At 38.0% G+C, this 15532-nt stretch overlaps 1 protein-coding gene across 3 annotated transcripts in view; it reads left to right on the top strand.

Annotated features, from left to right (window-relative positions):
• The first annotated feature begins 217 nt into the window (after positions 1-217).
• The window catches only part of TEX10 (testis expressed 10), a 43490-nt gene continuing 28175 nt past the window's right edge, over positions 218-15532 (top strand). For 2 of the 3 annotated variants that reach the window (XM_031450107.2, XM_031450106.2), the window contains exons 1-5: positions 219-388; positions 3929-4117; positions 5590-6302; positions 6683-6926; positions 11365-11477. In XM_031450107.2, coding sequence (XP_031305967.1) covers positions 3938-4117; positions 5590-6302; positions 6683-6926; positions 11365-11477 — 1250 coding nt within the window. In that variant the 5' untranslated portion in view covers positions 219-388; positions 3929-3937. Of the gene's footprint in view, positions 389-3928; positions 4118-5589; positions 6303-6682; positions 6927-11364; positions 11478-15532 lie in introns of all 3 variants that reach the window. The other variant, XR_010382765.1, reaches the window with a different exon arrangement.

The following is a 15532-nucleotide window of genomic DNA, read 5'->3' as shown; positions in this document are numbered from 1 at the left end:
CGGCCCCTAAAGGGCAAGTCCGGGAAGTTCACGGCTAAACTTACGGCCAAGCTTTGTCCTTGGATCCTGCGCTCTCCTCCCTGCGCTTCCCGGAGCGCGGGGGGCTTCCGGCGCGGCCCCCTCCTCCCGGGGGCGGGGCCTACCGCTCCGGTTCCCGCCTCCCCGGCTGCGCGCGGCTGCGGGCCGCGGTCACGTGAACGCAGCGCGGCGGGGGAGGGGCCCTGATTTCCGGGCGGCGGAAGGAGACGCGGCCGCGTGAAGACGAGGCGATTTGAAAACACGTTCCGGGAGCGAGAGGCTGAGGCCGGTGGCTCACGCCGTCGCCCGGTGGGCTCTCCTCGGACGTTTTTATCCGCCTGCCGCGCCCCGGTCCCGGCCGGGCCCTCAGGTGAGCGGCCGCCGCCCGTCGGGCCGGGCCCTCCTGGAGCGCGGGACGGCGCGCGGGGCCGTTGCCCCCCGGTAGGCGGCCCAGGCGGGCAGGGCGGGCTGGGGCCAGTCTGCGCCCCCCGGGGGCCGGCCGGGGCGTCCCCGCGGAGCCGGGCCTGGGTGTGGAGCGGGGCAGTGCGGGGGCGGGGCGCCCCTCGGGCGTTTGAAGCGCCTTAAGTGACTGGGCGGGCTCGCGCGGTTTCGGGTCTAGGGGACTTTTAGGCCGGTGTGCATTGATTGGGCCCCGCTTCCTGGACTGTGGTCCTGACCGCCGTCCACAGGAGAAGGAGCGCTAGTTTCTTAAAGCCCACGGAGGTCTCACTTCTGGGATGCAGGACCGAAGTCTGGGGGTGGAGGTGAGCAGTCGTCTCCTAAGCGGCCCTCTCTCAGTCCAGGTGTGGAGGGTTAAGCGATCTGTGCGGAGCAGATTCGGACCATCTCGAGTCGCCCCAGTCTGGGGTATTTGTTTTCTGGGAAGTCCAGTGCTTCCGAGTGGCCCCCTAGGTATAGTTTAAGGAGCTCACGAGCGTAAAAGGTGGGAGAGGAAATTACTGAAAGCCGAGTGCAGTGTGCTTTCTTGATTCTTTTTTGGACGGGGGTAAAGAATTTGGAAATTTGGGAAGGGTAATGAGGTGGCAGATAAATTAGCTGAAATTCGGTTCGGTCGAAATCCTGGTACACTAGAATCTGCTTTTTGTTAAGTTTGGAAGACCTGCAGTTGGAGTATGTGAAATTCAGTTTTAAAACTTTTGAGGCTCACCTGGTCCAGTGATGTGAGAGCTCAGCCCCTAGGGCTGCAGTTCCTACCTTCTGTTCAATACCAGTTACTGCAAAAGTGGCTTAGTCGGACTATTTGATATGCTGTACTAGGAAAATCCTTAAGAGAGAATAACAGAAGTTGCTAGAAGAACTTTTAAAAGAGTTCGTAGTATAAAAATGCTTCCTGTGTACCGTAAAAATAATCTTACCTAGCCTTTGAAGTCAAGGAAGGGTAATCAGGTCTCTTCCTAACAGGGGAACAGTAGAGTAATTAATACAAAGTGATGGATGATATGGCATAAGCTTGGCAGTAGACCGTATATTGGACACCAGTTAGTGGATAAAGATAGGACAGAGGTGTGTGTGGTGGGGGTGGAGGGTTAATTGATTCGGTTTTTCTGAATGTCTTGTACTATTTATTTTCATCTCTCCTATTAGCTAGTAATAAAATTGTAGAGAGAGTTCACTAAATGTGCTTGCTTAATTAATGAAAACTTTTTATATTAAAAGAGGACAGGTGAGTATTAGGGCCTTGTTTTTAGGTTTTACTCATTTTTGGGGCTAGAATAGCTAGAGGTGTGAGTAGGATGAAAATTTGGGATTGGGAGAAATGAAATAAGACAAGCCATTTTGCCGCTGCTTTCCAGTTCTCATCTTAATTCCGGTATGAAATTGGTTTTGCAGAGCTCAGTCTTGCGTATGAATTCCTCTTCAGCTCCTTAATAAAGGACTGACAAACCTTTCTGAGCCACATCTTTAAGATGGTTTTAGTACCACCTTCCTCACGCGGTTTTGTGAGAATTGAATGCTGTTGTGCATACTGCATCAAATACTGTCCTTGTCCTGAGACTAAGAAAGTACACATATTTGTGCTTATAGAGTATGTATTTAATAGCGTGCCAGGCACAGTTCTGAGTGTTTTACAAATATGAGCTTTTTTGCCCCTCATTCATCCTACCTTATAACAACTGTATGAGGTAAGCATTATTATTAGCCCCATTTTGTAGATAAAAACTGAGGCACAGTGGTTAACTACAGCTAGAAAGTGATAGAGTCTGGACAAAGACCCTAGTTAGTCTGACTTTTTTTTTAATTGACATGTAGTCAGTTTACAATATTGTGTCAATTTCTGGTGTACAGCATAATGTTTCAGTCATGCAGATAAATATGTATATATGTATTTTTTTTAACCGAAGTGTAGTCAGTTTACAATGTTGTGTTAATTCAGTCTGACTCTTGAATCTGCTCTTAACCTATGTAGCCAGACCCTAGCTCGTGAGGCTCTAATGTAGTAAAGCCTTGCAATCATGTGAATTTGGATATAATGTCATAGGTGATTGGCTTCTGGATTCTGGGAACTTGAGCTGTCTGGTCCTGCACCAGTCATTTTATTAATCTCACAATAATGCAAACCTTCATTTTACTCAAATTTTTTGATTTCCATGAGTACCATTGTGACTTAAAAAAAAAAGCTGGGCATAGGATAATTATGATAGACCGGGAGAGGTTTTATTTATTCCTGAGATATCCACTCCAGTGGATGTACTATTCAAGGCATAATTCATTATTTTTACAGTGTATGGAAAGGGCTTTATGGAGGGCTGAACTGGTTCCAGGTATAGGAGGCTAAGGAAGATGAAGCTGGAGAGAAAGTTAGGAAGGATGTGATAATGTCAAGCCAAGCAGTTTTTAATTGTAAGGGCGTAGAGGAGCAGCTGAAAGTTCGTGAGCCTTGGTCACATCTGTGTTTAGAAAGAGCCCTCTGGTGATTCTCTAGCAAGTGGGCGGTGGAGTAGACCCTAGAGACAAGACAAGAATACTGGTGGGGAAACTTTAACAGTCTAGGGTAGAAATAAAGACTTCAGTGGCATGGGAATGCATAGGTCAAACATTTTGTGTATAAGTGGGTAATTTGGATGTAAGGAGAAAGAATGTGATGAATTTGGGGAAGTGCAAGATGACAGGATTACACCTGAGTTTATTTATTATAATAGTGGCCTGGCTGGTCTTTGTTCCTCATGCCTCTGTTATGCAGTATTTCTTTTTCTACTGCCTTTTCTCCTTTTTTTTGGGTACCGTTTCCTGTTTATGTCTAGCCTGAACTTCTCCTGATGTTCAAAATTCTGGTAACTTTCATTTTTGCCTACACCAGACTTATCCCCTACTCTTCATCTGTACTCTGTTTTCCTTGCTTATGAAATGCTTAGTAACTCTCCTTGCTGCATATCTGAATCTTACTCATTTTCAAGCACCCAGCTTAGGTTCATGAAACTTTCCTGCTACAGACTGAATTAAATAATAACGTTGGTTTTCAGACTGTTTTGCTAGAGGTTTCTCAGGGGCTTCTAGGAACCAGGAGTTTCCCAGCAGGTGCAAGACATATCTCTAGCAACTCTGTGCTGCCTCCTTGTCACTCTACGATTGTAAAAAAAATTATCAAAAGTTTCTTGTGTAGCACATTGCTTGACATAAGGTTCCATGGCCAAAAAACCTTGACAAACCAGTGATAAGACTTGTTGCCTTATTGTTAATGACTCTCCTTTACAATATCTCTTGACTATACTGATCTTTTTTTGTATTTCATAAAGGTGTTTCCTGTTGAATATTGTTGGTGTGGTTATTTTTGGTCTTGATTCTTGATGATCTTTGAAATAAATGTTAGAGTAATGCAAATGTTGGAAAATATATTATAATTTACCTTTGTCTTTATTCATTGTTTTTAAATTAATTATTTTCATCAAAGCACTCAAGAATGACTAAAAAAAGAAAACGCCAAGATGATTTTCAAAAAGTAAAACTAAAAGTTGGTAAAAAGAAGCCCAGGTTAGAAAATGCTACTGTTACAAATTTTAAAACGAAGATTATACATCTGCCTGAGCAACTCAAGGAGGATGGAACACTTCCAACAAATAATAGAAAACTTAACATAAAGGTAAATCATAAATATTGTTTTGATAAAATAGGATTTTCCTTGAAATCATCTAGAATGTTACGTTTTTGTGAAAAGTTATTTTAACTCTTAGGGTTTATTAATGGCTGAAGTTTGAAGTTTATCTGTTACCCTAACCTGATGTTGCCACTGCAGCTTTCCCACTTCCTCCAGAAAGACTTGCTCATATAAAGTCGAAGTGATTTCTTCCTTGTGTATTTATTTGATGATTTTTTATGTCATCTGGAAATAATTTCTGTATTTAACTTTTTGATGTTTGAATGTGTCAAATTTTTGATGTGATGGTCTTTCAGCTGTTTTTATGACTTATTAAAATAGGATCCGGTCTTACTTTTGAACCATTATATACATAGCTTATTGCAGGTTCAAAATAAATGTGTGGAGTTAATTGAAATTTGAGCAATAGTTTTGCTTAAAAATTTAACAACTTTATTGAAATATGATTTACACATAATAAAATGTACCATTTCAAGTGAACGATTCAATGGTTTTTAATATATTTACATTGTTGTTGCTACTATCACAACAGTCTAATTTTGGAATATTTTTGTCACTTCAGAAAGAAACCTTATACTTATCAGAAGTCACTCCCCGTTCCTTTCCCCCACTAGAGAGCCACTAATCTACTCTCTTTCTGTATAGACTTATTCTGGACATTTCATGTGAATGGAATCATACAAAACGTGGTTTTTTGTTACTGTTCTTACACTTAGCATGTTGTTGAGGCTCATCCATGTTACAGCTTGCATCAGAGCAGCACCTCATTCCTTTGTATTGGCAAGTATTCCACTGCACGGTGGTGTCACATTTTCCCACTCATCAGTTGATAGGCATTTGGTTGTTTCCACTTTTTGGCTCTTATGAATAATGCTGTTATAAACATTTGTGAACAAGTCTTTGTGAAGATGTACGTTTTCTAGTTTTGCTTTTTGAGCTTCGAAGGCTAGATAATATCAAAGAGGTATTTGAAATTATGGTTTCGTTACAGATTATGTAAATTTTTCCACAAATAAAATTGCCAAATGTTATACTCTGAATAAAATACACACGCTCTGAAAGACCATTTAGAACAGGCAGAAAGAGCCTTTTAAATTAAGTATATAAATGCACCTACCATATATTTGGTATATAGTAGGTCTTTAAATAGTGGTGATGATTGCTGTCACTTTAAATGGTAGTGTGCCTAATCCTGTGTAGAGGATAATTTCAAAAAGAAAATTCTAAGTGAGAAGTTCTGTAATGCTTTTAATTAAGCTAATAAAGATAAAACTGTTTCTGATCTTACCAAAAGCTACATTTTTCTGAAAGTCACATTAAGAAAATACTTTCGGAAGCAGCCCCCAACCCTTCAATCCCACTTGTGTGTCAGTTTATTAATATAGTTTTAGTTAACATGTTTATTTGAAAATGATGTAATGTATGTATGTACCTAAAACCTATATTTTTATTTATAGGATTTGCTGTCACAGATGCATCACTACAATGCTGGGGTTAAACAAAGTGCTCTTCTTGGACTTAAAGACCTTTTGTCTCAATACCCATTTATAATTGATGCACACCTTTCAAACATATTAAGTGAAGTGACTGCTGTGTTTACAGATAAAGATGCTAATGTACGATTAGCAGCAGTTCAACTTCTTCAATTCCTGGCCCCCAAAATACGAGCTGAACAAATTTCTCCATTTTTTCCTTTGGTAAGTGCCCATCTCTCTAGTGCCATGACTCACATTACTGAAGGAATTCAGGAGGACTCTTTAAAAGTTTTGGACATTCTGCTGGAACAGTACCCAGCTCTAATTACTGGCCGTAGCAGCATATTGCTTAAGAATTTTGTAGAACTTATTTCTCATCAGCAGCTGTCCAAAGGACTGGTAAATAGAGACAGATCCCAGTCCTGGATACTTTCTGTAAATCCTAATCGGAGACTCACTTCTCAGCAGTGGAGGCTGAAAGTCTTAGTGAGACTCAGTAAATTCCTTCAGGCCTTGGCAGATGGATCCAGTAGGTTGAGAGAAAGTGAAGGACTTCAGGAACAAAAAGAAAATCCCCATGCCACTAGCAACTCCATTTTTATCAACTGGAAGGAACATGCCAACGACCAGCAACACATCCAGGTTTATGAAAATGGGGGTTCACAGCCAAATGTCAGTTCACAGTTCAGGCTACGGTAAGAAGGATTTCAGTTATGTCCACACTCAGTTTTCCTATATTGAATTATAACTGCTGACCATTGATGGCTAATGGTGGGAAGACATGCAGTTGTCTTTCATATAGTTACTCATAATTTGATTTTGTTTACTGATGGGAGGAGTCATTTCAAAGTATATTAATTTATTCATTTCTAGCAAAGCCTAATGAGAAATAAAAATTGATAGTCTTTTGGCTTTGTCATCTCAAAATTTAATTTTTCTTACTCGTCTTGATCAATGTAATGTATCAATTCATGGTGCTTCATTTTACTGGTACATTGTATTTAAGATTTAAATTAAGCAAGGAGTAATTTTTTTAATCATTAATTTTTTTTTCATTCTTTCCTTTCCCTATTAGGTACCTGGTTGGAGGACTAGGCAGTATGGATGAAGGCCTGTCATCTACTGAAAACTTGAAAGGATTTATTGAGATAATAATCCCACTGCTGATTGAGTGCTGGATTGAAGCTGTGCCTCCACAACCAGCTGCTGCTTTGGGAAGCGGTGTAGAACGAGAACCTCTGCAGGTCATGCAGCAAGTCCTTAATATTATTTCCCTTCTGTGGAAACTCACTAAACAGCATGATGAAACCCATAAATTGGTGAGAACTAGTGGGTTCTTCATTTTCTGAGTAATGCCTTTTATCAAAACTGGACAGATAAGAAATCAGCATACTACTACTAACTGGTTATGCATTTTCCAAAAAATTCCCAGGTTTTAACTGTAAACTTGTTTCTGTGTTTCTTATTCAAAACTACAAATTAAAATATTTTTGACTCTATAATCTGTATGTTTAAATTTTTTAAAGTGAAATGCATAACTTAATATGCTTGATTTCATTTGTTTTGTTGGGTATAATTCACAATAGTGTTACAATGTTTTGTTAATGGCAGATTGATTATGTAGGAACATTTTAATTTCTGGAGGCTTCTTGTAGGATTTAAAAAGTTGCTTATTAAGTATTTTCTTCCAGTTTGTGCCATGTTGCCAAGTTGATGGCAAGAAATGGACCAAACTGAAGATCTTATAACCACCTGAGTTGTTTTTAAACTACGATGTTTTAGAGAAGAAGCTACACACAGACTTGCTTAGTGTGTGCTTTTTTGTTTTCTCTTGATAAAGGATATAAGATCAGAAAATATTGTGAAAAGTTACCTTAACGGTAGTTAAGCTGCAGTTGTAAGTACGGTGTGAGTGAAGTGAACCTAAGTGAATTCCAAGTCATACAGCAGCTTCTTGCTAGATAGCTGATAGTAAAGACATGTTTTTCATGAGGAAAATTTGCCTCCTATTTGGGGAGAATTGAGTTTTGGTGGCTTTTTTTTAAGTGTTATGTTATGGTAATACATAGTGCATAGCGCGAGTAAGGAAGAACAATCTCAGATTAATTGGTGCTGAATTAATGTGGTAGCACACGTAAGAAGGGCAGCTGTAGGAATAGTACTTTAAAGCTTGAAGCATCTATTTTGTAGAATTTCTGCAAGGACTTGACAAGGCAAGTGTGAATCCTTGAAGTTGCCTACATGCATACAAAACTGACAAGGCAGTTTTTGAGTTTTGTTTAATTCTTTTTATTTCAAGCTCACGTTTAGAATAAGTTAGTATGCCACATAAAATAAGACAAGGATAAATTAAGATAGAATTTGATAATCTTGAAAAGCATAATAGAGTCATATGAAGGTGTGTGTTTCTTTTAAGACCTTGCTGTCTCTAACCTATTACCCATCATTTGTAGGGATGTTTTTTATGAGTTGCTTTCTCAAATAGGATGGCTTTTTATTGATTACAGTTTTGAGTCCATCTTATGACTCATTGCATACTTTGGCAAGAAATTGATTATGGTTAGGGGTATAGTGGATGATTTTATGAAAGCAAAGCTTTCTCTCCTTTATGGTAATTAATCTGTGATTGTAGGCTTGTCACAGTAGTAATGCATCGCAGCTTCTTAGAAAATACATATATATTATTTGGAGACTTGAATGTATTTATTGTCACAGACTAAGATAAAAAGTAAATATAGTGATATTCAACATGAATCTTACATACTAGTCTTTCCTTTAGTTTTGGAAAGTGAGAAATAAAAATTCCAAGCATTTTGGTGTTTGGTTATTCATGGGCACTGGTTAATTTTTGTTGTTGCTTTAGTAATAGTATTTGTAATTAGATAGAATGGTAGGAGCAAATAAAATTCATTAATTGAGCTAGTTTTGGATCATCTACTATCATTCAGTTAACACTGACAAAGGATGAAAACACTGCCTTAATTTTAGGGAGATTTAAAGTAGTATGCTTTTAAAACTAGTCTGTGCTATTATAACATGACTATATTAGCCATTCATTAATATAGAATACTAAGTTCAGAAGACTGTTTTGCATAGACTGTTGGAGACTATGTAGAATAATAAATTGAGATTCTATGTAAAATTGTCGGAAACTGAGGGGGGTTTAATTCAAATAGGAATAGTATTTAAAAGCATCCACTGGTAGAATTCTCTAATTTACCTTAGCAAGTTTGTTATGCTGAACTATAATAACTGGATAAGGTGAGGTCTGTTTTATTACCTTAGAGACAAAGTTAAATGTATGTTAGCTGTATAAGGTGACATTAAAATGCATGTTAGTTTATTTTTTTGTTACTGTTCCCACTGTTTTCTCTCACTCACATTCAGTTATGTCTTAGTAGTTAAAGTATTGAGTAACCTGTAACAGCTCATACTTTAGGAGGAATGAAATGGCATTTCTTGGTCTTAAACTCGAATCACATATCACAGGCTGAATTGTAGCTCTTTTCTCTTAGAAAATGTGTAGAGTTTCTACTGATAAATTGGTATTTGTATTAAGTGCATCCTTAGGATCACTGACTTTTAGGTTTTGCTAAATGCATGTAGTGTGTTTGTATTTTACTGCACAGTTCAGAAATTTCATTTTTATCCAAGTAGTATTTTTTGAAACCTTTTTAGGAATTTGAAATCTTTCATCTTTGCTTTAAAAAGAAATCTCAAGTTACATTAATCTTTAAAATTGAAATACAATTTAACATTAGCTTTTAAATTTACTTTATTTTTTGGAGTCCTGTATTAATAGCTTCAGGTGCAGTTTTTTACACTATAAAATTACAATTTTACACTATAAAAATTTTGTTGTATCTTACCTTTGTATTTTAATACTTGCTGCTTTTTGTCTAAATGTCTCGTCTTTTTACCATGAGGATTAGAATTGTGAGGAATAAGATGTGATCATGCATCAAAGATTTATTGAGCATCTATAAATGTTTCTACTTAAATTAATTAAAATTCAGTTCCTCAGTCACACTAACCACGTTTCAAGTGCTTGGTAGCTACGCATGACTAGTGGCTACTGTATTGGGCAGTAAAGATATAGGACAGCTCCATCATTGCAGAACAGTCTTTCAGATAGCACTGCTCTACAGTGTGCCAGGTGCTGTTCTGGGCTCTGGGGATTCAGAAGTAAACATGACTGACAGGGTGCTTACCCTCACAGAACTTAACTCCTGATGGGGTTGATAGATGGTAAACAACTGTATAATGTCAGTATTAGAAAAAAAAAATGGAAGAAAAGCAGGGTAAAGAGAGAACATGTGATGGAACAGAGTAGGGGAGCTGTTTTAAATAGATGGTTAGGAAGTGCTTTTGTTGACATCTGAATGTCCCTGAATGACTTGAAGGAGCAAGTCTTGTGAAGACCTGTGGGAAGAATCTTCTAGGCATAGGGAACACCAAGTGCAAAAACCCTGAAGTGAGAACAGATTTGACATATTTGAGGAATGGCAATAAGGCCTGTGCAAGTGAGATTCTGGGAGAGTGGTAGATGATGAGGGAGAAAGAATGACAGTAGCCAGATCACGTGGTACCCTGTGGTCCGTGATAAGGAGTGTGGATTTTAATCTGAGTGTGGTGAAAAAACATTGGACTGTATTGAGCAGAGAGGAGTGGCATGATCTGAATTATGTTTGTTTAACTTTAATTTACAAATAAAACACTAATGAACTCCCATGTGCTCACTGTCCAATTCTAGTAGAACTGAAGTGTGATTTATATTTTAAAAGCTCACCCAGGCTGCTGTGTAGAGAGAATTGACTTAGTGGGGCAAGAGGAAAAGCAAGGAGACCATTAGGAGGCTATTGCAGTAATCTAGGTAAGAGGTAATGGTGGCTTGGAGTAGAATGGTAGCTAGTGGTTGAAGTGATGAGAAGCAGCTGGATTCTAGTAAAGCCAACAGGGCTGCTGGTGTGCATAGTGAAGGGTAAGGCCTGTGTTATGGTCCATATGACAGTGTGACTGCTGGAGAGGAGAGTTGAGTTTATTTGTGTTAAATTTAAGATGCCTCTTAGTGCAAAAGGAGTTGTCAAGTGTACATTTTTAGGTCGAGAAGAAGAGAAGAATCCAGTGAAGGTAACTAAGAGGCCATAGGGTGACTATTTTAGTACTTCAAGTCCCACATCCCAAGGAACCCCTTGGCCCCTGGCAGAATGGAATGGTTGATCTGGATAGGAGGAAATAAGAGTGTTGTAATCTGAAATTAAGACAGTGTTTCAAGTAGGAGAAAATGATGCACTCACGAATACTTCTGAAGAATCTCAGAGAAGCGCATTACTTCGTGAAAGTGTTAAATACCCTTCTTGGAAAATAATAAAATTGCTGGGGAATACAGGTACAATTATATAGAACACTAGGTAGAAGACTTCCTTGTATGTTTTATAAATACTGTATTAGTAGTTCCAATTCAGAATGTTCTTTAGTCTTAATTGCTTTCTTCCTTTTTTTCTCCTCTTAAACAGAAAAAATACAAGTCAAAGTAATTATTAAGCACCAAAAAATTAGTAGGTGAAAATTGGATGGCCTAACAGTTTATTCTGAGTTTAAATTTATTTACATATTATGTCTTTAGCAGAAGGTGTATTATAATGGGAAATTTATAGTTGAATATTGACAAGTTGTTAAATTTCTGCTTAAGATATTATTTGTTATTTTCAGTTATTGTTTCTTACAGACTTTTCTAATCTTTGCTTATTTTAATAGGAGTCATGGCTTCGAAAGAATTACCTTATTGATTTCAGACACCATTTTATGAGTAATTTTCCATATGCCTTAAAAGAAATAACCAAGCACAAAAGGAAGGAGACAAATAAAAGGTATTGCAATTCTTTTCCACTGTTTAATCTGAAGTTACCAGAAAATAATTTGCTTTAAACTGAAACTTTCTACACTGTGAGGTGTTTTTAATCTAGATTTTGTGATTATTTTCAGTGACCATCTGATAAAGTTAATGAAAAAAGAGTTTAGGGTAAAGTAAGAGTATGTAATAAGGAGCTGGTCCTGCTTTTTCATGGGGGGAGTAGAGCCCCAGGGAAGGGCTGCCCTGATGAAGTGATGTGTGCCAAGGTATAAAAGGAAAAGGAAGGCGTTAACTCTATGAAGAGGTTGAGATGGTCAAATTGTGGAATTTTTAGCAAAAATGGATTGACAGCTTATTCTTCCTAAGTTTCCCCAGTGATTTGTTTTTAGGGACCAGAGGCTGCTCTTGTACTTCATAAGGAAGGCCATTGAATACTTAGCAGATAGCCGTGGAGGGCAACACAGGTTAAAGTTAGGGAAGACCCTTAGGCCAGTGGTCCTCACACTTACTTGTGTATCCTCAGTTAATTTTTGACCTGATGTTTACATTTTTTAAATCTTAGGTTGAAATACAGAATTATAAAGGATATTATTTTTATTGTGGTAAAATATACATACATAACATGAAATTCAGCTTTTTAACCATTTTAGTGTACAGTTCAGTGGCATTAAGTACATTCATGTTGTGCAGCCATTGCCACCATCATCTCTAGAAATTTTTCTTCTTCCCAAACTGAAGGTACACGTTAAACAATAACTCCTCATGCTCCCCTCCCCCTAGCTCTTGGGAACTACCTTCTACTTTTCTGTCTCTATTAATTTGACTATTCTGGGTACCTCATATCGGTAGAAGCATACAATATTCCTTCGCATCTGGCTTACTTTCATTTAGCATAGCAGAGTTTATTCATGGTGTAGCACGTACTAGCATTTTGTCCTTTTTCAAATAGTTTATTTTTTAGAGCAGTTTTAGATTCGTAGTAAAATTGAACAGAAGGTACTCTGCCACTGTCCCCACAGAGTGCATAGCCTCCCTCACTGGCAGCATCCCACACTGGAGTTATATATTTGTTACAATCTATGAGCCTAAGTTGGTACGTCATTAACACTCACAAAGTCCATAGTTTTTATGTTTGGATTCACTCTTTGCTGTTATACATTCTGTGAGTTTTGGCGAATGTATAGTGACATGTACCTATCATACATGATAGTTCAGTGTCCTGAAATGCACTGTGCTTATTATTAGCCTCTTCATCCTACCCTCGTTCATGTTTTTTTTTCATGGCTTGATGCCTCATTTCTTTTTAGTTCTAAGTAATATTCCATTGTATGAGTGTGTCGCAGTTTATCCATTCACTTACTGAAGAACCCCTTGGTTGCTTCCGTGTTTTCATTGCTTTTTAAGGCTAACTAACCTTCCATTGTATGTACATACCATATTTTGTTTATTCATCTGTCAATGGACATGTGGGTGGTTTCCACCTTTGGCTTTTGTGAATAATGCTACTATGATTATTGGTCTCCAGATATCTCCAAATATTCAAATCCTGCTTTCAGTTCTTTTGTGTATGTCAAAGGATATAATATTGGCATTGAAAATATTAACATTTAAAAAATTCAGTGTAGTTGAGTGGTCTCTAAGAAAACTTTTTCTTGTACTCATACTTTATTAGTTTATGTGGTGATTTTTCTAATGAGGTAATTTTAATATGTACTGGGAACAGATACAGCTAAGTCTTGCCTTTGGCCTACAAATCAGCTTGTGGGAGAGAAAAGTTCACTGCAGACTAGAGTCTTCTACTAGTTGGGGAACTTTCCCAGTGTGTTAATAAATTTTTTTCGGAGGGATTAGAGAGCTTTGATTGATTTAACAAGTTGAGATTGACTAGGAGTGGTTGGGAATTTATTGCAAAGTATATTGGGAAAGGCTAGTTTTCTCTTTATGGTAGTGATAGAAAGTTTCTTACAGAAAATATTTGTTTTTAAAAGATGAACTGTGGGGAGGGGATACAGCTCAGTGGTAGAGCGTGTGCTTAGAATGCATGGGGTCCTGGGTTCAATCTCCTGTACCTCCATTAAAAGAAAAAAAGAAATGGGGAGTTGAAAATTTTTAAAAAAACAAATAAAAAGTAAGCTATGTTAAACATAGTGGATAATAATAGTTCAGGCAGTGTGTGAATGATTACATTAAAAATATACTTGCAAATAGATTGTGGGAACCTGAGGATAGAATAAGCCCCAGAGGAAGATGGTGCAGTAGGAGGTGAGTAGAGCTGACCCTTGAACAACTTGGGGGTTGGGGTGCCCATGTAACTTTACAGTCAGCCCTTTGTGTTCTTGGTTCCTCATCCTCAGATTCAGCCAACTGTGGATTGTGTAGTACTGTCGTATGTATTTATTGGGGGAAAAAAATCCATGCATAGGTGGACCCGCGCAGTTCAAACAGACCTTGTCCAAGGGTCAACTGTACTTAAGCAGAAATCAAAAGGAAGTTGACTTGCAGTTTCATTTGTAGAAGAAATCTGGGCTTCCTATACTTAAATTGAACAAAAATGTTTGTTAAGACTAAAAGAAAAGATCATCTGGAACAGTATAGAAGGTTACTTTTTAAAAAGAGATTTGTTGGATGTACGGTACAAACATATTATTGTGTTTTCAGTTCATTGCACTTGGCAGGTGTTGTGTAACTTTTTAGAAATTGAAGGTTTGTGGCAACCTTGCATCAAGCAAGTCTATCGGCATCATTTTTTAACAGTATTTGCTCACTTCGTGTCTCTGTGTCACATTTTGGTAATTCTTGGAAGTATTTCAAAGTTTCGTTATTCTATTTCTTATGGTAATCTCTGGTCACTGATCTTTGATGTTATTACTATGACTCACTGAAGGCTCAGGTGGTGATTAGTATTTTTTACTAATAGAGTATATTTTAGTTAAGGTGTGTACTTTTTTCCAAAGGCATAATGCTATTGCATACTTAATAGACCACAGTATTGTGTAAACATAACTTTTAGACACACCAGGAAACAAAAAAATTCATGTGACTTGCTGTATTGTGATACTTTCTTGTGGTGGTCTGGAACCAAACCCACAGTATCTTTAAGGTATGCCTCTATATAGAAAGTTTAATAAGTACTCCATTGAAGATCTAGAATCTGAAATTCTTAAGGGCAGCTATCATTTTGGGAGAACCTTATAATTAAAGGAACAGAACAAATTAAGTTGGTGGGGTTGGAGGAAACTTACTGGTGTTTCCTGTAATCAGTAGATTATTGTTTCTGTTGTGAGACAGCTTATTACAGTTGGCTAACTTACTCGTATGCCTAAGACAGCAGTTCTCAAAGTGTGGTCTGTGTCCCCTAGGGTCACAGACTATTTTTACAATTATATTAAGATATTATTTGCCTTTTTCATTGTTCTGACGTTTGCACTGATGGTACAAAAGCATTGGTGGGTAAAACAGCTGATATCTTAGCGTGAATTAAGGCAGTGGCACCAAACTGTACTAGTAGATGTTGTACAGGCATTCCTCTGTATCTCCTAGGGGTTGGTTCCAGGACCCCCTGCAGATCCAAAATCCATGGATGCTCAGGTCCCTCAGTAGGCCCTGCGTATCTGCACACTCCATATCCATGAATTCAAAAAACCATAGTTCATAAACATACACATAACACATAATGCACAGTTGGTTGAGTATGTGGATGCATTACCCGTGGATATGGAAGGCCAACTGTATTCTTCATCACCATGCACTCACAGTGTAAAAACATGCCAGTTTCACTTAAAAAATTCTCAATAAAGTAGTAAAAAATTACTAATTTTATTAAGTCACAATCCTTGAGAGCATATTTTTCATATTCTGTGTGATGATCTATGTGGCTGAAATTCTTTGGTACGTAGCCAAAATAGACCTGTTTTGGAATTTTTCCATTGGCCTAGGTTTGTCTCTTCTTTCACCAATACCGTACTGTCTTGATTACTGTAGTTGGACAGTAAGTCTCAGAAGTGGTAGTTAAGAATCCTCCAGCTTTGTTCTACTTTAGTCTTGTATTGGGTAGTCTAGGTCTTCCTTAAA

This window comes from Camelus dromedarius, chromosome 10 (genome assembly GCF_036321535.1).
Source record: "Camelus dromedarius isolate mCamDro1 chromosome 10, mCamDro1.pat, whole genome shotgun sequence".
NCBI lineage: Eukaryota > Metazoa > Chordata > Mammalia > Artiodactyla > Camelidae > Camelus > Camelus dromedarius.
Note: the sequence above shows the minus strand (reverse complement) of the source record. Positions and strands in the feature narration are given on the sequence as shown.